The 23579-nt window shown below is 39.3% G+C and overlaps 1 protein-coding gene across 1 annotated transcript; it reads left to right on the top strand.

Moving 5' to 3' along the window:
- Positions 1-304: 304 nt before the first annotated feature.
- On the top strand, positions 305-5968 carry LOC134753805 (uncharacterized). Its single transcript, XM_063689747.1, has 3 exons — positions 305-321; positions 2250-2385; positions 5747-5968. Exons 1-3 carry the CDS (start codon positions 305-307, stop codon positions 5966-5968), a joined length of 375 nt encoding a protein of 124 aa, XP_063545817.1.
- The last annotated feature ends 17611 nt before the right edge of the window (positions 5969-23579 follow it).

Below are 23579 nucleotides of genomic sequence, written 5' to 3'. Positions count from 1 at the left end.
AGAAACGATTTTTTTTTTAATTTATAGTTTGTCAAAGGACTGTCTCATTTCAAACATAGACATAAACAATCATACTATCTTTGTCTTACACTAGTACTAGCGCCCAAAAGGAAGGGATGAGTATAATTTTCCTGGTTGTTACTGACTGGCAAATTGGTTTGACCAACTATATAATATACTGAAAAAGCACGCGTGTTTAATTTCTAGGATTATGAGCCAAAAATCGGTGGAATTAAAACGTCGTTTTGAGCAAGTGTGTTGAATAGTAAATTACATAGACGTTAGCGTATTCCATAGTATAATTATGTCAGTTTTGACACTGTCAGAGTGACTCATGTGAAAATTTCAACTGTCTAGCTATCACGGTTCATGTGATACAGCCTGGTGACAGACAGACGGACAGACGGACAGCGGAGTCTTAGTAATAGGGTCCCGTTTTTACCCTTTGGGTACGGAACCCTAAAAAAATACTGCCTCGTGTGAGACTTCTGGGTCCAGAGGCCGTGAGTTGAAGTCCCATCCAAGACAGTAATTTTTCCACTTAAATTTGTTCTAAACTAATCATATTCCTAAGCACAACACATAAAATCGATTATACGGTATACGTATGCCTGTTCTCTGTCCATTTTGACTAAAATCGGTTTTGTATATTTTTACGTAGCTTTTGAAATGTACCTCGTAAAGAAAGCAACCTCTTAGGTTATATTTTATGCATGTATAAAACACAGGCGGTAGCTTCTAAAATAAGAACTTTATAGCTTAGTTTGAATTTTTGTTATTTTGCTATATTTTTCAGCGCCAGTATTTTCTTTATCACCTTAACATAATGTCCGACATATTTATTATTCTGTTTAATAGCGTGGCTGCATTCCAAAATCAATCCGTGAATGTCAAAAACGTATTTTTTTAAACGGCATCCTAATCGTGGATTTCCATTTGGATTGAAATCCAGCACGCCACGCCATTTGGACGTATCGGCGTGGCGACTGGAGTGACCGTCAATGCTAAAAACGTACACCAAACGTGCGCCACGCCATCTGTACGCACTCCAAACGCTCCGTGAATGTGCAAAACGTCCATTTTTATTCGGTCTGCATGGCGCTGCCACCAAGTAACGACACCTGAACGAATTCATCGTATAGTTCACGCTATCTCTACTGAGCTCTTTCACTTACGAACTAACAATGGCATTCTGTTAAACAAAAGCCATTGTTTCTTTTGTGCGAGCGCGTAGCCTTTTTGTGCCTGAGGCTCACACACAATGGCCACGTGCTCAGGCACAAAGGCCACGCGCTTACTTAAAAGAAATAATGGCTTTTGTTTAACAGAATGCCATTGTTAGTACAGGTAAGTGAACGAGCTCAGTAGAGATAGCGTTAACTATAACAATGTCAGCTGTTAGCACATGATTGGCGCGACAGTATCTCGCCGCGAGATAGACTACCAGTCCCCCTTTAATTCATACCACTTCATACAGTTAGAAAAAGACGGGCAGTCTATCTCGCGGCGAGATACTGTCGCGCCTATCATGTGCCCGGCTGGAGTTTTTACGGACAGTTTGATTTGCGCGAAATCAGTGAAACAGAGAATTATATTAATTGAAGGCTACACGGAAAGAACATGTTTAGTCACTATTTTCGGAAAATGAGATTTTCATATCAAAATGTACCTCTTAATGAACTATTAGTTATATCTTTTGCTACCACTTTATAATATATATAACACAACTTTTTTTAAGTCAAAAATGATCTAGTCACGGAATTTTCATATATTTTGACATGGTTCCAAATTTTAAAACCGCGATTACTCAAAATGTGACTAAAGTGACTAGAGATGTTCTTTCCGTGTACCCTTCAATTAGTTTTGTGTTTGAAAAATTCTAAGAGTATACTGTTTTTTTAAGTGGGCTAAAAGTAAGTGTGGAAACAAGAAAGGTCATGTCTACAATGCTTAATTTTGTTAGGGTGACTGCTATATATACTTAGTTATTGGCCCATCCTTAGTATTTGGCGACTTTTAACAAATGTGATCTTTTCTCAATCAAAAGGTACCACATTGTCGTTTGCCATAAGGATCCTCTGACAAAACTTCGTCTTTTTGGTAAGCGACAAAGTGGTACCTTATGGAGAACGCTACAAATTATCAGAAAGAAACAAAGGAATATAATTCTTATTTTTAAGTTGCCAATTACTAATACCTACGATATAAATTATAAACTGGAATAAATGTATAATAAATATTGTGCGCAGAGAGGGCAAAGGCGTGTGGGGAGGGCGCGCGCGCGGCGGCGGCGCGGCGCGGCCCGGCTGGCGGCGGCGCGAGCTGGACCAACCGCGCAGGCCCATGGAGATGCTAACCAGCCTCTACGCTCTGCTGTCGGGCGGGGTACATCACCTTTACCTTTCCCTTATTTTAAATTAGCATGCCACTTAGCTTAATTTCACTGCCGTCCGTCAGAATCACTATAGGTAAACGGAGCCGCGTTGGATCACCGATACAAACCAGCCTCACTCTGCTGTCGGGTCGGGTACGTCACTATACAACCTTCACCAAGTTTTACAATAGCACTTCCCTCAGCCTTTACGCTCTGCTGTCGGGCGGGGTACATCACCTTTACCTTTCCCTTATTTTAAATTAGCATGCCACTTAGCTTAATTTCACTGCCGTCCATCAGAATCACTATAGGTAAACGGAGCCGCGTTGGATCACCGATACAAACCAGCCTCACTCTGCTGTCGGGTCGGGTACGTCACTATACAACCTTCACCAAGTTTTACAATAGCACTTCCCTCAGCCTTTACGCTCTGCTGTCGGGCGGGGTACATCACCTTTACCTTTCCCTTATTTTGAAATAGCATGCCACTTAGCTTAATTTCACTGCCGTCCGTCAGAATCACTATAGGTAAACGGAGCCGCGTTGGATCACCGATACAAACCAGCCTCACTCTGCTGTCGGGTCGGGTACGTCACTATACAACCTTCACCAAGTTTTACAATAGCACTTCTCTCAGCGTGATTTCAGTGGCGTCGGTCTGAAGGTGTCAGTCAATACTTATGGTGCTAATTTACCGCATTAGTGCGATAAGTAGCACATTACGTATGTCAAAAATTTAGAGGGCCATATGTACTGTAAAACGTACGATACATGTGCGAATCGGTAATTCGCAACTTGTGTCGATTTATAACGCTCCCTTCGGTCGTGTTTTAATTTATCGCCACTCGTTTCGACTTTCCTATTTTTCGCACTTGTATCGTAATGTACTATTATCGCATTTTGAGATCAGTACCTATCGATAGAGACTAGGTTACCTACAGACTGCAGATGAAATGGACTTGTACCGTTCATTGTAAGTTGTGAAATTATAGCAAAAATTCATATTTACTCTTAGCCGTAACTACAAAATGGAGCGATATTTTCCATTTATGAGCTGTTTTTCGAGTAAATCGAAAAGTTTAATTTATACAGACAAGGCTTGAGCTATCAAAGCATGAAAGGCAGCCAATTTACGTTCAATCTCTTACTTTTACAAAAACTACTTGGACGGAGCATGAAAGGTGTTGAGATCTTTTGAAATAAATATTAATATTTTTACAGATTTTTTCTATTTACTCGAATATTAGGTACCTAGATTTCTAGTGATGATTTGTTTTTTCTGACGGACGCAATTGGAATTGGGCTAAGTGATGTGCTGTTGCATAACAATGTTGTCAGATTATATAATACTATGTGAAATCATGTCTAGTGATGTCGTGTGTATACTCTTATTATATTTCGCATGTGTATTCAGGTATCGAATATCAATATTATGTTCATACAAATTAACCAGTATTATATTTCCATATCTCGGTTGTTAATGTATATTTTAGGACTTTACGTGAAATTTAGCTTCACCGGTAGAGGTATACTTGTATTACAAATAATTACTTTTCCGTTAACCTTGACTTTTGTATGTAAGTATGTAAATGTATGTATGAATACCGGCCCCACTGCGGCCCTTAAGCGAGCGGGCGGCGGGAGTGTGCGTGATTGCTCATTTTCAGAGAGCTCATTAAGTTTGATGACCCTAGGGGCGGTTGGGGCGTTATGGACCAAAATTTGACAGTTCCGAACAACTGACAGGCCGATATCGTCCGGCGGACTGATAGTCAGTGGGCCCCTTTAGAATGGTCAGTGTAATACAAACACACAAGTGCACTCGCGCCCCGAGGTTGCCGTACCATGCAACTTTTAACCTTTTGGACGCCATGACCGATGTATATGCACGGTAGGTTCAACGCCAAAGACCAATTAATCCGTCAGAGCAACATAGACCTACATGCATATGCATAAAGTTCAATTTCAGTTTTGACACTTCGGCGTCTGGATGACTGATTAGTGCTTTTGTGTATGATAGACCGGTTTTTCACTTAATACGACACGACTACTTCTTTAAAACTATCCTGGAGGGGCGGATAGGAAGGAAGCGGGGTAGAGGAAAACCCAGACGCAGCTTTTTAGATCAAGTGAAAGAAAAAGTAGGGGTCGTGTCGTATCAAAAAGTCAAAGAGCTGGCGCGGGATAGGGAAAGCTGGAAGCCGACAAGAGAATAACTCTTAAGTTAATGATGATGATGAATTTTGTATGTTTCATCGTTAGGCGGTCTACATATCGGATGCGGACATCACTTTAAACGTGCACAATATTGTCCCGTCAGTGCCGCGGTGTGATGTGAAACAATAGAAACAAAAAAATATACAGGTTGTCCTTAGCCATTGGACAAAGCCGAAATGTAAATATGCATTAGGGCATTTAGAATCAGTATACAAATTATCATAACGACCGGTGTAGCGGTTATGAAGAAATTAACAAATTACGATTTTTTACTTAGAAGCAGCCTGTATGTGTGTTGAAATAAGGTTGCAAGCTACAGGCCACTTAGAACATATTTCAAATATATAATATAGAATTGAACTGTCAAGTCAATGGATTGTCATTCGATAAAAACAGTCTGTGCTGTTATTATTATTATTATATTTAGATTAATTGTGGTAACTAATTTACTAAATATATTCATTGAAGATTCATCCGTTGTGCTCTATTCATAACATTGCCCTCTGCTTAGCCATTAATTCGTGGCTTAGCCTCACCCCATCAGAGTTTAATAGCTCCCGAGGTAATAAATAGTATGAAACCTTCTTCGACCTTATTGATTATCTTTTTTATTTGTTTTATTTATTTATTTAATCTTTATTGCACAAAAGAAAAATACAAATGTACAAAAGGCGGACTTAATGCTACAAGGCATTCTCTACCAGTCAACCTTCACCTTTACATTTATGACATAAATAAGATTCTGACTTTTGACATATGTCATCATTGCCTCACATTTTCGAACAAGTTGTCAAAAACACTGCCAATGATTAATTCAGTATGTTTCTTTTTGTTGTCGATCATTGGAATTAATTTTGTTTTGATTTTTTTTTTATCTTTTGTTCTAATAAAAAAAAATATTAACGTTAGAGCATTCCTGAGAAGTAACCCTACGTGATATTTCAGGGTTTGTCCAATGGCTAAGGTCACCCTGTATGTGTATCACCCATATTTAGTGTTTATCTTCAGTTAGGCATTTTACAGTTTTTTAAAGAAAAATAAAATAATTCATATAAAATATGCAAAAAACCACCTAACCAAAATGCCGCCAGCAGCAGGGCAAAACCCAGGCACCTTGTATTATATTTTATTAAAAGAGTTATATTTTGATAACAGCAAGGTGTGAACCCTAAGATCGACTCGATTGCCTTCCGGCTGCACTGCGGCGCGACGACGGCAGCCCTGCTGGCCGCCAGCGCGGCTCTCACCACGCGCCACCTGGTTGGGAACCCTATTGACTGCATACACACAAGGTTAGTGCTTAGTGCACCATCTATGCATCTAGCGAGTGACAACCCTAGCAACAAGCGCGGCTCTCACTATACGTCACCTCTTTGACAACCCACCTTTAAGGCGGTTCCCTGAGCCAGAAGGCGAAAAATCTCCTTATATGATCATGTTTTTCTAAAAGGCGTTGATATTCGTAGACGTGGAAAAAATATATGTAGTTCTTGACTATATTATGTTTAACAACATAGCTTCCGATACACGAATTATGACACTTCGCTCGATACAATTAATTCCCGAAGTAACCTCTAACTCGGACTTTTAATCCTACTTTATTTGGTTATTTATTATGTGATACTATAAACAAAAAAACAAAAAAAAAACAATCTTTACATAAATAGTAATTTCATAGCTTTAGGATTTCGATATTGTAAGGTAACGTTTTTAAAATAAATAAAAACCGACAAACTTCGATCAATATTGACATTTGGCGCGTATGTTCTTTCCCGTTCTTTCTTGCGAAATGTGACAAAGACAGCGGCAAACCGATGGAACAGCCTTAAATCAAAAAATACTTCGAACTATCGCAAATTGTGCACTGATTCTGATTATTAAATAATCCGAGTGTCCGAGTTTGCTTCATCCCAGGAAGTGTGCATACAATTTTGCTCTTTTTCAATTTTTTTTAGTAGATCGAAAACGGTACATCCGACAAAAAATGTGTTCTTTATGAAAATTTATATCTAGGGATCCGAAAATTCGTAGTCTAAATTGTAAAAAAAATGGCCGCTACTAAATTTTTTTTTTTGGTAAAATCATGTTAAAAATCCGGCAACGCCTTTTTACCAGTGTGATCGACCAAACTTTGCTGGTGGTGCCATTGTAATTGATGGTGGGTTCCTTCTACATCGAGAGGTTTGGCAATCCAAGACAAAACTTATCTCATAAGGCTCCCAAATGAAAGTATTAAAACTATTTCAAGCTTGCTGGGAATTAAGAGAGGTATGGGCACTGTGAATGACATCTCGCTTTGTGTGGTAGGGCACAGGACAGCGGATGTCATTCCAGATCTAGAGCAGAGCCCAACTGGGGAGGTACCTCCACCTTACAGAAAACCGCAGCCAAATAACACTAGACCCTACTAATAGTGTTGTGTTCCTGCCGGTGAGTAAGGTTGCCAGAGCTCGAGGGAGAGGAGTGTTAGGGTCGGCAACGCGCATGTAACTCCTCTGGAGTTGCAGGCGTACATAGGCTACGGAGACTGCTTAATGTATGTATGTATGTATGTAAACACTTTATTGTACATAAGACAGATTACAAACACAATAAAAGAACATAAATATATACAATGTACAAAGGCGGACTTATCCCTATAAGGGATCTCTTCCAGTCAACCTTTGAGCAATTGAGAATGAAACAATAAACAGATCAAGATAGACAAACGAACACTATGAACAGAAAGTAAATTATGGTTCAATTATTACAAACGTAAATAATTAAAACCTGTAATCTAGAATATAAAATAAACATATATATACATGCTTAACATCAGGCGGGCCGTATGCTTGTTTGCCACAGACGTAGAATAAAAAAAAAATCCTTAAAACGTTATTTTTGGATCCAATTTGATTGGCCTATGACTCTTTCTATGCATTTCACAATTTTCTGATAAACCTTTTGTAGAACCGTGATTACATGTTTTATCTATCTAGCGAAAAAATATTACCTCAACAGTATGAGCAAAGATAGATATAACCGAAAAATACACTGGCCTATGAGTCTAATGGCCTAAGAGTCGGACTCGCGCACTAAGGGTTCCGTACCATTACGCGATAAACGGCAAAAAAAACACGTTTGTTGTATGGGAGCCCCACTTAAGTATATTTATTTTATTCTGTTTTAGTATTTGTTGTTATAGCGGCAACAGAAATACATCATCTGTGAAAATTTCAGCTGTCTAGCTATCACGGTTCACGAGATGTACAGCCTGGTGACAGACGGACAGACAGACAGCGGAGTCTTAGTAATAGGGTCCCGTTTTTACCCTTTGGGTACGGAACCTTAAAAACTGCACGAAAATATTTTAGCACTATACCCTACGCCACCTATCGAGCCTTGTACAAACTGTTTACACAGGCGACACGTGTATATGCGATGGCTCACAATGTTGTCAAGTAATATCTAACATTAGGCATAGATGGCGTTGTTTTCAAATTCGCAAATAATGCGGAATTCTGAATAGGTTTCAGTGCACCTACTTTTCATATACTTAAACTTAGTATTTATTAAAAAACAAAAATTTTTTCATAATGCCAGTATTTTCTATTGTCTTCTTAAAGTTGCTGATAGTTATTAGGATTTTGATGGAAAGTATGCAAGTTCCAAAATACTCAAATTATTTCTACAATTTCTTTTCGGACTATATTAGCGAGCCAATTCGAACGTACGATTTGACATCCAAATGATGTCATTTAGTTATTAATCGCTTGTGAATTTCGCTTGCACTTGTCCGTACATGTATTGGCGCGAGTGAGACGCACGTGCAAATAAGAACAATATGATTGGATCATATCATAGAGTAACTTATACTAGAGCGGTACTGTCATAGTAAATTTTGTAACCCCAGTAAATTCACTGCCATCTGTCGACACACTTTAAAACTAAAAATGAAGATTTATAAAAATACGATAAAATGTATTTAAATATAGATAAATGATTTTTTTTATTTGCATTAATTATTTTTATGATTTTGACCCATGTTCTTTCACTGATATGCGTTAAAATTGTTAAATAACAAACGAAACCGTCAACGCCATCTATACGACTGTAGGCCAAAACTAGTAGCGCCCTCTGAACGAGAATCAAATTTTCTTGATTTTCGAGGCACGTTTTTTCCTTAGACTGTATCCATCTATTACGGAGTTATATCTATCTTTGATCCCGGTAAGGGCATTTATTTGCGTGATGAACACAAATATTTGTTTCTGAGTCATAGGTGTTTCCTATGTATATTACGACGTCGTCTAGCACCAATAGTACAAGCTTTGCTTTGTTTGGGGCTAGGTTGATCTGTGTAAGATGTCCCCTGATATTTATTTATTTACGCTGGCTACGCGAAGCTACGCCAAGACCCTGTACGGCGTAGCGACTTTCGTAGAGGGCTCGACTACGCTACAACGTAGGCGCTATCGACTTCGGCGAAAAAACGCTCCGAACGAATCTATCAAGCCAATTCGAATTTATACATCAGAATGATAATTGAATCATGTTATTTATTTATCGTGCGTCTCGACCGCGCATTGGCGTGTACATGTATTCACATGTACGGACAAGTACGAGCGACATGCATGATCGAACTTAAACTATCGTGAGACATATTTCAAAATATTTAGATCAGTACGGTTTTTACTCACTATTATTTTTAGTGGCTTTTGGCGACATGTTTCGGATTCTTTGGGAATCCTTCCTCAGGCACGAGTGTCCGCGGCGGTTGTACGTTGTGAGGAAGGATTCCCAAAGAATCCGAAACATGTCGCCAAAAGCGACTAAAAATAATAGCAAAGATAGATATAACTCCGTAATAGATGGACACAGTCTAAGGAAAAAACGTGCCTCGAAAGTCACGAAAATTTGATTCTCGTTCAGAGGGCGCTACTAGTTTTGGCCTACAGACGAATAGATGGCGTTGACGGTTTCGTTTGTTATTTAACAATTTTAACGCATATCAGTGAAAGAACATGGGTCAAAATCATAAAAATAATCAATGCAAATAAAAATAATCATTTATCTATATTTAAATACATTCTATCGTATTTTTATAAACCTTCATTTTTAGTTTTAAAGTGTGTCGACAGATGGCAGTGAATTTACTGGGGTTACAAAATTTACTATGACAGTACCGCTCTAGTATAAGTTACTTTATGGTTTGGGGCTAGGTTGATCTGTGTAAGAAGTCCCCTGATATTTATTTATTTATTTACGCTGGCTACGCGAAGCTACGCCAAGACCCTCTACGGCGTAGCGACTTTCGTAGAGGGCTCTACTACACTACAACGTAGGCGCTATCGACTTCGGCGAAAAAACGCTCCGAACGAATCTATCAAGCCAATTCGAATTTATACATCAGAATGATAATTGAATCATGTTATTTATTTATCGTGCGTCTCGCCCGCGCATTGGCGTGTGAATGTATTCACATGTACGGACAAGTACGAGCGACATGCACGATCGAACTTAAACTATCGTGAGATATTTCAAAATATTTAGATCAGTACGGTTTTTACTCACTATTATTTTTAGTCGCTTTTGGCGACATGTTTCGGATTCTTTGGGAATCCTTCCTCAGGCACGAGTGTCCGCGGCGGTTGTACGTTGTTAGGAAGGATTCCCAAAGAATCCGAAACATGTCGCCAAAAGCGACTAAAAATAATAGCAAAGATAGATATAACTCCGTAATAGATGGATACAGTCTAAGGAAAAAACGTGCCTCGAAAATCACGAAAATTTGATTCTCGATCAGATGGCGCCACTAGTTATGGCCTACACTCGTATAGAGGGCGTTGACTGTTTCGTTTGTTATTTATAATTTTAACGCATACCAGTGAAAGAACATGGGTCAAAATCATATAAAAATAATTAATGCAAATAAAAAAATCATTTATCCATATTTAAATACATTTTATCGTATTTTTATAAATATTTATTTTTAGTTTTAAACTGTGTCGACAGATGGCAGTGAATTTACTGGGGTTACAAAATTTAATATGACAGTACCGCTCTAGTATAAGTTACTCTATGATAATAGTGAGTAAAAACCGTACCGATCTAAATATTTTGACATGCACGATAGCTGAAAAACATGATTCAAATATCATTCTGATGTCAGTGTACGTTCGGGTCAAATCTTGCAAGCTAAATAAGACCCACTTCCCATAATTCGATTGAGCTGAACTTTTACATACATAAAGTAGGTTGGGTGCAATGCAATATTGTAGTAAATATGTGGTATTTTCTATAAAAAGGGACCTTATTGTCGATGGCGCTTACGCCATTATAAACGATGCTCCGATATAAATACAATGCCGCGCGACGCTGTGCGGCGTAAGCGCCATCGACAATAAGGTCCCTTTTCATATAAAATGCCCCAAATAGTACCATCGAGCTGATCTGATGGACACAAGAGGTGACCATAAAACTCTGTGATAAAACAACGCAACCTTATTATACTTGGGCGTAAAGTAACTTATACTAGAGCGGTACTGTCATAGTAAATTTTGTTACCCCAGTAAATTCACTGCCATCTGTCGACACACTTTAAAACTAAAAATGAAGATTTAAAAAAATACGATAGAATGTATTTAAATATAGATAAATGATATTTTTTATTTGCATTGATTATTTTTATGATTTTGACCCATGTTCTTTCACTGATATGCGTTAAAATTGTTAAATAACAAACGATACCGTCAACGACATCTATTCGTCTGTAGGCCAAAACTAGTAGCGCCCTCTGAACGAGAATCAAATTTTCTTGATTTTCGAGGCACGTTTTTTCCTTAGACTGTGTCCATCTATTACGGAGTTATATCTATCTTTGACTTGGGTATGTTAGAATTGTCTCGATGAGTATTAATTGCCTGTTCAAAGAAAAGTCAGCTTGTGTCAAATTTTTCGACAAACACTTTTTTTTACATTATTATAATAATTGTCCTTTTTAAGGGACATTCCGGAGGACGTGCTAAACACATACTGCTGGATCCACTCGACATTCACGGTGGCGGGGGGCGCGGGGGAGGCGTACCCGGGGGTGAAGGGCGCGGGGGAGGCGCCGCACCGCCGCGCCAAGTACTATCAGTGGGTCGCCTTCACTCTGTTTCTACAGGTTAGTGGTTACAGGAAATGTGCTTTTTTCAGGACATTTTTTTAAAGAACGCACTATAGGTAAACATTTTTAAAGAACGACCTTATTATAGGACGTTCCTTATACAGTTCGTCCTTTTTATAGAACGTCCTTTTTATAAAGTACGTCCTCTTTATAGAACAATTCTTGATCGAGGTGTTTTATGACGTTATCTATTAAAGGCGTCCTTTTTATAGAAATGATTGTGTATTCAATGTTCTTCATATAGTTTGTCCTTTTTAACGGACATTCTGTTTAACACTCCATGCACTATGAACACCATATAGGCTAAACACGTGATCTAGGTCCACGGTGCAGACGGCTGAGTCATGAGAGGGTGAAGAATGCAGGGGCGCTGCAGGTTAGTGGTCTATAGCACAAAAAATTTACAGGACATTGTTTTTAACTATGACAACAGAATAAATAATAGTACTAATTACAGAGGATTCACTCTAACAACACGCTATTACGACCGATATGACCGCTAGGTGGCGCAAGCGCGAGCAGGCGTCCGTTCCGTAGCAGTGCGCGGCAACTACTATGGCTAGACACCAAAATCGGTGTGGGTCGCATGTACTTGTAGCGACGCGACGATATCTCGGAGTGAGCCACGCCTCCTATGATTTCATATATGGACAAAATGTACTTGCGAACGATGTATGGAAGCTACATAAGCTAGTCGTTTTAAAATGAGAGCGTAACTACGTTTGTATGGAGAACCGAGCTAGCTGCGAACTTAAGAGGCCGTAGTCGATTTTGGAGCAAAAATTTTAAATTGATAGATTTAGTCGTTGAAATTATACACGTTTTGTTACGTAATATCTAAATAACAAGTATTGGTTTCTATTAACACGTCTTCTCATCTTGCCTTTTAATAATGAGGTCGCAAGCGTGCGTCACCGGTAAAATATGAAAAGAAGGGGCAGTTTTTAAAAATTCATCAAAAATTTATGGTAGTAAATTATACAAATTGATGTATAAGAATAGTTTCAACAAATGTTGTAGCTTGTTTAAGTATCAAAATAACGTTGAAATTAAGTCTATTTTCAGAGAAATTGTCACTTGTTTTGAAGTAATTTCTGGAGAAAATTGATTTCGTCTAACTTTCATTTACACTACTTCAAAGTCATAATAATAAAAATGTAGTCTGATAAACGTCAAGTACAGGATATGTGTAATACAAAATGACCATGTTTAGCCGTCCAAACTTTACGAAATTTACAAATAAGAGCGACAAAATCAGTGCTTTACGCGCGTTTACCTAAACGTCCATCAGAAAAGCAAACATTACTAATTTAGTGAGTCTGTTTTCAACAAATTGATCTGATAAAAGGTAAGATAAGAAGATGCGCTAATAGAAACCAGTACTTGTTATTTCAATTAGGTAACAAAAGGTGTACAATTTCACCGACTAAATCTATCAATTTTACATTTTTGCGACTAAAATCGACACCGGCCTCTAAACAATTTAATATGGAATTTGTTTATCTTCCCTAGTTCTTATAGTAAGAAAAAAACCGGACAAGTGCGAGTCGGACTCGCCCACCTTTTCCACCTAGGGTTCCGTGCTTTTTAGTATTTGTTGTTATAGCGGCAACAGAAATATATCATCTGTGAAAATTTCAACTGGCTAGCTATCACGGTACATGAAAATCATGAGATGCAGCCTGGTGACAGACAGACGGACAGGGAAGTCTTAGTAATAGGGTCCCGTTTTTACCCTTTGGGTACGGAACCCTAAAAAATCGAAAAAAAGCAAAGGGAGGGGCATAGCTATGGGGTTAATGTACAATAAATTACATAAAAATGTTTTTAATAATATCTATATCCAGGGAGGAAAATGGAGACTACGTTCGTATGGAGGAGCGGTCGTCCACTATCCTCTTAACTTTGGGCATGCTCACAGGCAAGACATGAAATTATTTGCTAACCCTCTGACTTGATCGCAAGCACAGAATAAGTAATAGTATTATCATACAGAGCGGCCACGCACCGCCCCGCCCCGACTCGAATTACCTCGCCCCGCGACAGCAGATTGACGGCCGTTTGCCGGCCGCTCAGTACTATTTTTAAGCAACTTACACAATGACGCATGACGCGTGTACAGACATGCCGTTCACACATAGAAACGCAAGTGATTTTTGATGTATAGCGTGTCCGCACGGTGCCGCAAGTGAAGCCTGGTAACGGGGCTAGTGCGGCGTGACTCGTAACCCTTTTATTGCTTATTTATTGCCTCGCTATAGTACTGTTGCCGTGGATTGGTTGGTGCGTGAACTATTTTCACATTTGCGGTATTGTATGCTCTGTCTCAGATTTTTAAGTTATAATTGTATATTAAAGAGCTGTATTGAGGACATTAAGAGCATAGGTATGATATCGTCGCTATACTTACTCAACCTCATATCTGCAACAATCATTTGATGGAAATGTCGCTTTTCTTTCATTCGGAATACGGGTGTTTTTGTCATCAAATCAGTGTTGCAGATACGAGGTTGAGTAAGTATAGCGGCGATATGTTTAGCGCTGCATATGTATTTTTATAAATGTTTATATTCTGCATCTTCTCAAATGATTTTTACGCCTAAGACGGTAATCTGTTAGACAAAGCCGTTGTTTCTTTTATGCGAGCGGTAGTCCATTGTGTGCCAATGATATAAAATAATTTGACTCTTTTAAAGTGGGTTAAAAAGAAAGCCTATACCTACTCGTATATGCAATAGAACGATTGGTATCCGCCGCATATAGATTTCTAAATGCAAACGTCCCTCACTCGATCACTAGTGGGCCGCCCTCTTTTAGGCTGAACTTTACATATCGACAGATTGATGGTTAATAATAAAGACTGACTACATGACTCCGTCGACTAAATAACTCGAGGGCTTTGGAGCGCTTGAGGAATAAACTATGGGACTGATACAGTTGTGAAGATTATTAAGGTTCCGTACCCAAAGCGTAAAAACGGGACCCTATTACTAAGACTCCTCTGTCCGTCTGTCCGCCTGTCCGTCTGTCCGTCTATCCGTCTGTCCGTCTGTCCGTCTGTCTGTCACTAAGCTGTATTTCATGAACCGTGATAGCTAGAGTTGAAATTTTCACAGATGATGTATTTCTGTTCCCGCTATAACAACAAATACTAAAAACAGATAATATAAATATTTAAATGGGGCTCCGATACAACAAACGTGATTTTTTTTGCTGTTTTTTTCCGTAATGGTACGGAACCCTTCGTGCGCGAGTCCGACTCGCACTTGGCCGGTTTTTCTGTGTTTCTGATTCGAAAAGTTCTGCGAACACTTAGTATGCTGCGCTAGATTGGCAGTCTTTATTATTCTGTTGTATCTGATGCAGACTTCTTATTTGGAATAGTGTCACCATGTCACAGGGGCATTGTATCTTATTTTTAAATACATCTGATTTGGATTTCGACCTAATTCAGCTTTATTAGTACCTATTTAGTAAACGGTTGGGTCACTCGAACTTTACGAGTCCTTAATTAGAAAAAGTCAACTTAAATTTACAACGCTCTGCTACGTTAACGAAGGAGCAAACCTCATCCTCACTTCTTAGACACATGGCACACCAAGAATAAGCGGGCATCTTGCTCGTTTCTACCCTTGCCCGTGTCACATGGATATTATTATTACTTGAATGACAATTCAGTGAATTTTGAGTTCAATGCACCAAAAATACTCACTCGGTATAACCGCGCAGTCTGCCAACGCACAACGTCCCGACTACTCGTAGCGTGACAGCTAATCCAATAGTCGGGATGATTAGGATTGGCCGCTGAAGTGATTGCCGGCTCGGCGATATATCTAAATGATATCGCGATCAGCTAATGATAATGACGGGCGGTATTATGAGTAATGTGGCATTTTATTCGTATGAAGATTGCATTGGGGAATTCCGGGAGCAATACAAATATAAGAAAACAATAATGTAAATTATTAAACAATAGTAAGTTTAAGAACATCTTTGGGAACAAATCAAATTATTTGATTAAATATTTTGATTTGTGTTTTTTAAGTAGTCACACTACTATAAATATATAAATTAAAAACTGTAATAGATGTCATATATTAAAGAAAAAGTGACGAAGCCCTCCAGTGGTGAAGGCCGGATTCGAACCGGCGTCTTTAGCTATCGCGGCTAACGCCATGAACCCCTAGGCCACCCCGCCACGGCGGTGCCCGTCCGAATTTCTCGACTATATGCCATCTTAGTAAGACTAGGCGTCTTTGGGGGGGGGGTTTGGGTTGGGGGGGGGGGGGGGGGTTGTCTTTTGAGGCCACTGGAGGGCTTCGTCACTTTTTCTTTAATATATGACATCTATTACAGTTTTTAATAGTAAGTTTAGTTCTTTATGGACTTTATGGTGAAATTCATTATTGGAGGAGTTTTGGAAGTGCTATAGGTACCAATCCCTATTAACGTTCTAATATTCAGGCGGGCCGTATGCTTGTTTGCCACCGACGTGGTATAAAAAAATTATAAATGCGAAAGTAAATAATCTCTTTCTGAAGTGACATTTCTTCAACCAAAAAAATACTTTTGACACCGACAAATCAATATCATATCGGAAAAAGATCAAATAACTAAAACTCGATTTGGCCTATAACTGCCTGTTACCATTTCACGCTTCAACCGCTTAACCGATTTAGATGAAATTTGGTTTAAAGACAGACCAAGTCCGGGGATAAGAGAAGGAAATCATCATTTTACGCAGACGAATTCGCGGGCAAAAGCTAGTTTATTAAAGTCGGCTTTTAGGCTGCGTTTCCGCCAGAGATGTGCGAGATGTGTTTGTTAAGGGTCCCCGGCAAGCTCGGTTCTCCATACAAACGTAGTTCCGCTCTCATTTTAAAACGACTAGCTAGATTGCTCTGAAACTTTCTACTTACAATAGGATAAGGTATATCTATGTCTGTAATTAGTTTATGTAGCTTCAGATACCATAGTTAAGAAAATACAGAGAATTTAAGTTTTTCATACAAAACTTGGTTTTTGCTCTATTTCGTTTGTTTTATAAACTGGAGCTATATAAACTAATTTCAGACCTAGATATACCTCATGTCATTGTATGTGCAAAGTTTCATTACAATCCAACACTTAGTTTTAAAATTATATCGGAAAGAGAGGTATGGGCACTGCGAATGACATCTCGCTTTGTGTGGTAGGGCACAGGACAGCGGATGTCATTCCAGATCTAGAGCAGAGCCCAACTGGGGAAGTACCTCCACCTTACAGAAAACCGCAGCCAAATAACACTAGACCCTACTCATAGTGTTGTGTTCCTGCCGGTGAGTAAGGTTGCCAGAGCTCGAGGGAGAGGAGTGTTAGGGTCGGCAAGGCGCATGTAACTCCTCTGGAGTTGCAGGCGTACATAGGCTACGGAGACTGCTTAACATCAGGCGGGCCGTATGCTTGTTTGCCACCGACGTAGTATAAAAAAAAAAACTACGTTTGTATGGGAAGATGTAATTCGGCATAGAAAATTGCCAACTAGAGCTGCGCTGAGCGAGGACAGCCGGCCTAGCCCAAGGTGACAATCGCTATCGCTACGACAACGAAACGCTTTGTGTCTCTATCACTTCCATATTAGTGCGACAGTGACAGTTGCGTTTCGATCGCTACGGATTGCAGCGTACTGCGTAGGCGAAGAACACGCGAACGCGAAGCGAAGCGATGCGTCGCGGGGTGAATCAATCCTTTGATACCTATAGAAGTGTCCTACGTGGGCGATCTCGTTGCGAACGCGAACGCCGTGGGCCCGCCGCGCCGCGCGTTACGTTACGTAAAGGGGCCCATTGATTATCAGTCCGCCGGACGATATCAGCCTGTCAGACAGAACAAAAATTTGACAGTTCCGCACAACTGACAGGCCGATATCGTCCGGCGGACTGGTAACCAGGACTTGTTAGATTAGTTACCCAATTTTTTTCTTCCCCCAATAGCTTTTGTTCCATTCGCGGTTTTTCGCATTCTGCTTTTTAACCAGGCGTTTATTTTTTCAGTAGTTAATTTAATCACAAGCGTAAATCCCAGTCGCTTTTTTCCCCACAGAGAAATGTTTTCACTATAGTCACACTATAGGTAGGTTAGGTTCGTTAGGTAGCTTTGGATGCCCGAAAGGCAAACCGCCCAGAAATAGGAGCCCCGCGAAGCGGGGCTCCGTCTAGTTAAGTAGTGGTGGAAATGTTCTCGGAAATATTACTCTTTGGGGAAAAAAGCGACTGCGACATACGCGTGTGATTTAATTAACTACTGAAAAAATAAACTCTTGGTTAAAAAGCAGAATGGGGAAAAACGCCAATGGAACATAAGCTATTGGGGAAAAAAAAATTGGGTAATTAATCTATACAGTCAACCAGTGGGCCCCTTAAGACGCAGCGTAAGCGATTGGCATGTTGGCAACGCGGCCATGGGAATGAAGTGATTCTATTGGTTCTTAACAAACACATCCCTCGCTACGCATCCTCGCACATCTCTGGTGGAAACGCAGCCTTATAATTATTACCCAATTTCACTTTTCATCACGTTGCCAATAACAAATTAATTTATGATTAATGGTAATAGTTATGACGGCATTTTTATAGTTATCTTATGTGGGCCAGGCACGGTTTCAAATTTAGTTCACGAAATGTCATAAAAATGTGTCAGACTCGATATTTTTGTAAGCATAAGAACGATGCTTACGTACGCTTCGGCTGTGGAATGAGCTCCCTGCCGAGGTTTTCCCGAGGGGGCTACAGTATGGGGTTCTTCAAAAAAGGAGTGTACAGGTTTTTAAAAGGTCGGCAACGCGCGTGTAATATTTCCGGTGTTGCAGGCGTCCATAGGCTACGGTAACTGCTTACCATCAGGCGGGCCGTATGCTTGATTGCCACCGACGTGGTAAAAAAAAATACTCGTTTGTTCATCAAGAGGTTAGTGTGGCAAATCCTTAAAGGTAACTTTTATAAATAGAAATGTTAATTTTTGACCTCCAGTTCAGTCAAAATGTAAGCAGTATCTATTTAAGTTTAAAGTTTTGGCGCGCGAGCGTCCCTAGGGGAGACCGGGGCGAGTCGGCTCTAATGTTAATATATTCCGTTTTGGAACTAACACGTCGCTTGGCAGCCTCCGGACTTCTAATATACCACTAAACTATAAAACGGCAGACCTATTTGTATTCTTTTTAACACACTTTAGGAAGAGCTATAAAATTTGTCTGGTACGGGTTTGAGGTCCTACCGCGAACCTCGTTCGACGTGTTGCCTCTCTGTCGCACTTGTAAATTCGTACACGTGTGACAGGGGGGCAACACGTCGAACGTGGTTCGCGGTAGGCACTCTGGGGTCTGTACCTCTTGTTCGCGTCGAATGATCGTCCATATGACAGTTCATTTTTAGGGTTCCGTACCCAAAGGGTAATAAAAACCGGCCAAGTGCGAGTCGGACTCGCGCACCTAAGGTTCCGTACTTTTTAGTATTTGTTGTTATAGCGGCAACAGAAATACATCATCTGTGAAAATTTCAACTGTCTAGCTATCACGGTTCATGAGATACAGCCTGGTGACAGACAGACAGACGGACAGACGGACAGCGGAGTCTTAGTAATAGGGTCCCGTTTTTACCCTTTGGGTACGGAACCCTAAAAACGGGACTCTATTACTAAGACTCCGCTGTCTGTCTGTCTGTCTGTCTGTCCGTCTGTCCGTATGTCACCAGGCTGAGATACGAACCGTGATAGCTAGACAGTTGAAATTTTCACAGATGATGTATTACTGTTGCCGCTATAACAACAAATACATAAAACATAATAAAATAACAATAAATATTTAAGTGGGGCTCCCATACAACTAATGTGTTTTTTTTGCGTAATGGTACGGAACCCTACGTGCGCGAGTCCGACTCGCACTTGTTTTTAAACATGCGTAAAATGTAGGTTTTCAATTCTAACCTTATTGGAGTGTGACAGATTAAAATACCTTATAGGTATTAATAAAAAATCTAAAAAAAAAGCTATGATAAATTGTATTAAATTTCTTCTTTATAAGTATACCTATACAGCTTCAGCTCGAGAGTGGAGACCTCATCTTGTGGAATGAAGACTTCCTTGATAAAACCATAGAGTAACTTATACTAGAGCGGTACTGTCATAGTAAATTTTGTAACCCCAGTAAATTCACTGCCATCTGTCGACACACTTTAAAACTAAAAATAAATATTTATAAAAATACGATAAAATGTATTTAAATATGGATAAATGATTTTTTTTATTTGCATTAATTATTTTTATGATTTTGACCCATGTTCTTTCACTGATATGCGTTAAAATTGTTAAATAACAAACGAAACCGTCAACGCCATCTATACGACTGTAGGCCAAAACTATTAGCGCCCTCTGAACGAGAATCAAATTTTCGTGATTTTCGAGGCACGTTTTTTCCTTAGACTGTATCCATCTATTACGGAGTTATATCTATCTTTGATTTTTTTTTTTTTTTTTAATTTATTTTCAAAAAAGTATAACACATTTTAAACTTATACAAGTTTCGCCAAACTTGCGTTTAACGGCGAAATGGTGCACTCATTTTCAATGTTAGTACCTTAATCTAAATTTAATGATTAACTTATATTACTAAGGTTAATACTTTTATATTACAAAACTATATTATCCTGTCCCGGGTTTAAGCGTGAAACAATGACGTACTGAACTACTTTAGTATTAATCATATTCGTTGGAATCATTTTTTATATAGGACATTCTAACACAGATTGACCAAGTCCCACGGTAAGGCCAAGGAGGCTTGTGTTATGGGTACTCAGACAACGATATATATAATATTTAAATACTTAAATACATAAAAAAAACACCCATGACTCAGGAACAAATATCTGTGTTCATCACACAAATAAATGCCCTTACCGGGATTCGAACCCAGGACCATCGGCTTCACAGGCAGGGTCACTAGTCACTACCCACTAGGTCATACCGGTCGTCAAATTTAAAGTACTGACTCATCATACTCATACCGACACTATCTTAAATTCTAATAAATAGTACATTGTGCAACAGGGGGCGTAAGTTAAATATTGCAAACGAGAGTATAGTTAAATCGCTCCGGCAAGCCGTCGCGATTTAACTATACTCTCGTTTGCAATATTATTACGCCCCGAGTTACACACATGACACAATGTTTTTCATCACACTTGCGGTTAAAAAATGAAGTATAAAGACAAAAAACTGTTAATACTGGAAACTTCATAACTCCCTAGGGAAAACGCTTTTTCTATAGTTCCCGCTAAGCCTGCGTGCAATTCCACATTTACTGAGCGAGTGTGATGAAAAGTATATTTGTGGTCGCTTAAATGTCGGTTCAACTCGCGCAGGAAGAAATTATAGTTAGCATGACACCACCGCATACTGTGGACTGGACACTGAAATAACTTTACGGGCCCGATTCATAAGCGACATGCTTTTCAGGCCAGTTTGAACGTACACTGACATCAGAATGTTATCTGAATGATGTCATTTAAATAATGAATAGAATCATGCGTGTTAAATCACAATTACAACGGGTCTATCGCAAATTTATTTTTCACATCACCAATTCGAAAAAGGGGTTTTTCTTCCCTGCTAGGAGGGATCAAAGTGGCACTTTTCTTCCCTGCTAGGAGGGATCAGTAACACTTTTCTGTTCTAGGACACTTTTTTTGCATTTTTTTGCACATTATTTTTTTTAGCTCATATAATATTTTTAAACATCATACTTACCTCATTAGGTGATGTGAAAAGCAGTATGCGTCACATGGTAGCAAAATTATTTCCATCTTGGGCGTAACACACATGAATCCCTCACTACGCTCAGGATTCTACTTTAGAATCCCTCGTTACTCTCGGGATTCTATTATAGAATCCTTCGCTTCGTTTAGGATTCAATGTACGCCCTCGCCGTAAATATGTAATTTTGCTCCCTTGTAACGCAATCTACTATTGTTACCTTTATTTACCGACGTTTCGACACACGACCAGTCAGTTCGTGACCAGTGAAACTTATATACTATACTTGGAACTGAAACTCAATTTTTTTTTTCATCAAACCTATACGTGTGCGGTATCTATGCATAGGTCTTCAAAAATGATATTGGGGTTTCTAATATCATTTTTTTCTAAACTGATTAGTTTGCGCGAGAGATACTTCCAAGCTAGAGATACAAGTAGTAAAATGTGTGTCCCCCCCCTGTAGCTTCTAAAATAAGAGAATGATAAAACTGAAAAAAACATATGATGTACATTACCATGCAAACTTCCACCGAAAATTGGTTTGAACGAGATCTGGTAAGTAGTTTTTTTTAATACGTCATAAATCGTAAACCGCAATTTACCTTTCACTGCTTTCACACACGTTTCGCATAAAAAATACATTGTTAAAATGATGTAATGTACGGAACCCTCGGTGCGCGAGTCCGACTCGCACTTGGCCGGTTTTTTTTAATATAACGACGCAAGGTGAACGACGCACCCCGTGAATTTCCAGACGTCTTAGAAATGTAGTTAGAAATTTAAGCTTATAATTTACGTTTCTACATACAACGTTACAACGCGGAAGGCCCAATATTATATGACATAGTTATTAATTATTATAACAGGGCGATCAAACAGACACACTTTCACGTGTGTTATATGGGATTAGTCTGTTTAACTCGATAAGCCGGTAGATGAGGTTAACTCGGAGATAACAGATGAGTAAGCGAACGCTTTAGAAGAAATCTCGGTATTATTGCACCTTCTTTCCAATATTTATAAAAATAAAACCGGCCAAGTGCGAGTCGGACTCGCGCACGAAGGGTTCCGTACCATTACGGAAAAAAACAGCAATAAAATCACGTTTGTTGTATGGGAGCCCCATTTAAATATTTATATTATTCTGTTTTTAGTATTTGTTGTTATAGCGGCAACAGAAATACATCATCTGTGAAAATTTCAACTGTCTAGCTATCACGGTTCATGAGATACAGCCTGGTGACAGACAGACAGACGGACAGACGGACAGCGGAGTCTTAGTAATAGGGTCCCGTTTTTACCCTTTGCGTACGCAACGGAACCCTAAAAACCTTAAGGGTCTACGGCTCCGGCAAGCTCAGTTCTCCATACAAACGTAGTTCCGCTCTCATTTTAAAACGACTAGCTAGATTGCTATGAAACTTTGTATTTACAATAGGATAAGGTATATCTATCTGTAATAGTATGTAGCTTCAGATACCATAGTTTAAAAAACTACAGCGAATTTAAGTTTTTCATACGAAACTTGTTTATGCTCTATTTCGTTTGTTTTATAAACAACTATATATACTAATTTTAAACCTAGATATACTATTGTATATGTCATTGTATGTGCAAAGTTTCATTACAATCCAACACGTAGTTTTAAAATGAGAGCGGAACTACGTTTGTATGGGGTGCAATTCGGCCGAGCTTGCCGTGGACTTAAACTTGCAAAAAAGTTTAAACTAACAAGTGATAACCCACTTTCCTCCCGCTACTTCTCACGCATTAAGACACCGGTTTTACACCCGTCGCTTTACGATCGTCACCTGTCGCGCGCCGGTTCAACTGTCAATAAAAACCGGACAAGTGCGAGTCGGACTCGCCCACCGAGGGCTCCGTACTTTTAAGTATTTGTTGTTGTAGCGGCAACAGAAATACATCATCTGTGAAAATTTCAACTGTCTAGCTAGTCTATCACGGTTCACGGTGACTGGTGACAGACAGACGGACAGCGGAGTCTTAGTAGTTAGTTTTTACCCTTTGGGTACGGAACCCTAAAAAAACATC

The sequence above is a fragment of the Cydia strobilella genome, chromosome Z (assembly GCF_947568885.1).
Source record: "Cydia strobilella chromosome Z, ilCydStro3.1, whole genome shotgun sequence".
Classification (NCBI taxonomy): domain Eukaryota; kingdom Metazoa; phylum Arthropoda; class Insecta; order Lepidoptera; family Tortricidae; genus Cydia; species Cydia strobilella.
Note: the sequence above shows the minus strand (reverse complement) of the source record. Positions and strands in the feature narration are given on the sequence as shown.

Bases quoted from the DNA above. Each gene is read 5' to 3' on its own strand.
- LOC134753805 (XM_063689747.1), top strand. The intron at 2,386-5,746 runs GTACATCACCTT...TTTTGATAACAG, and splicing joins ACGCTCTGCTGTCGGGCGGG to CAAGGTGTGAACCCTAAGAT.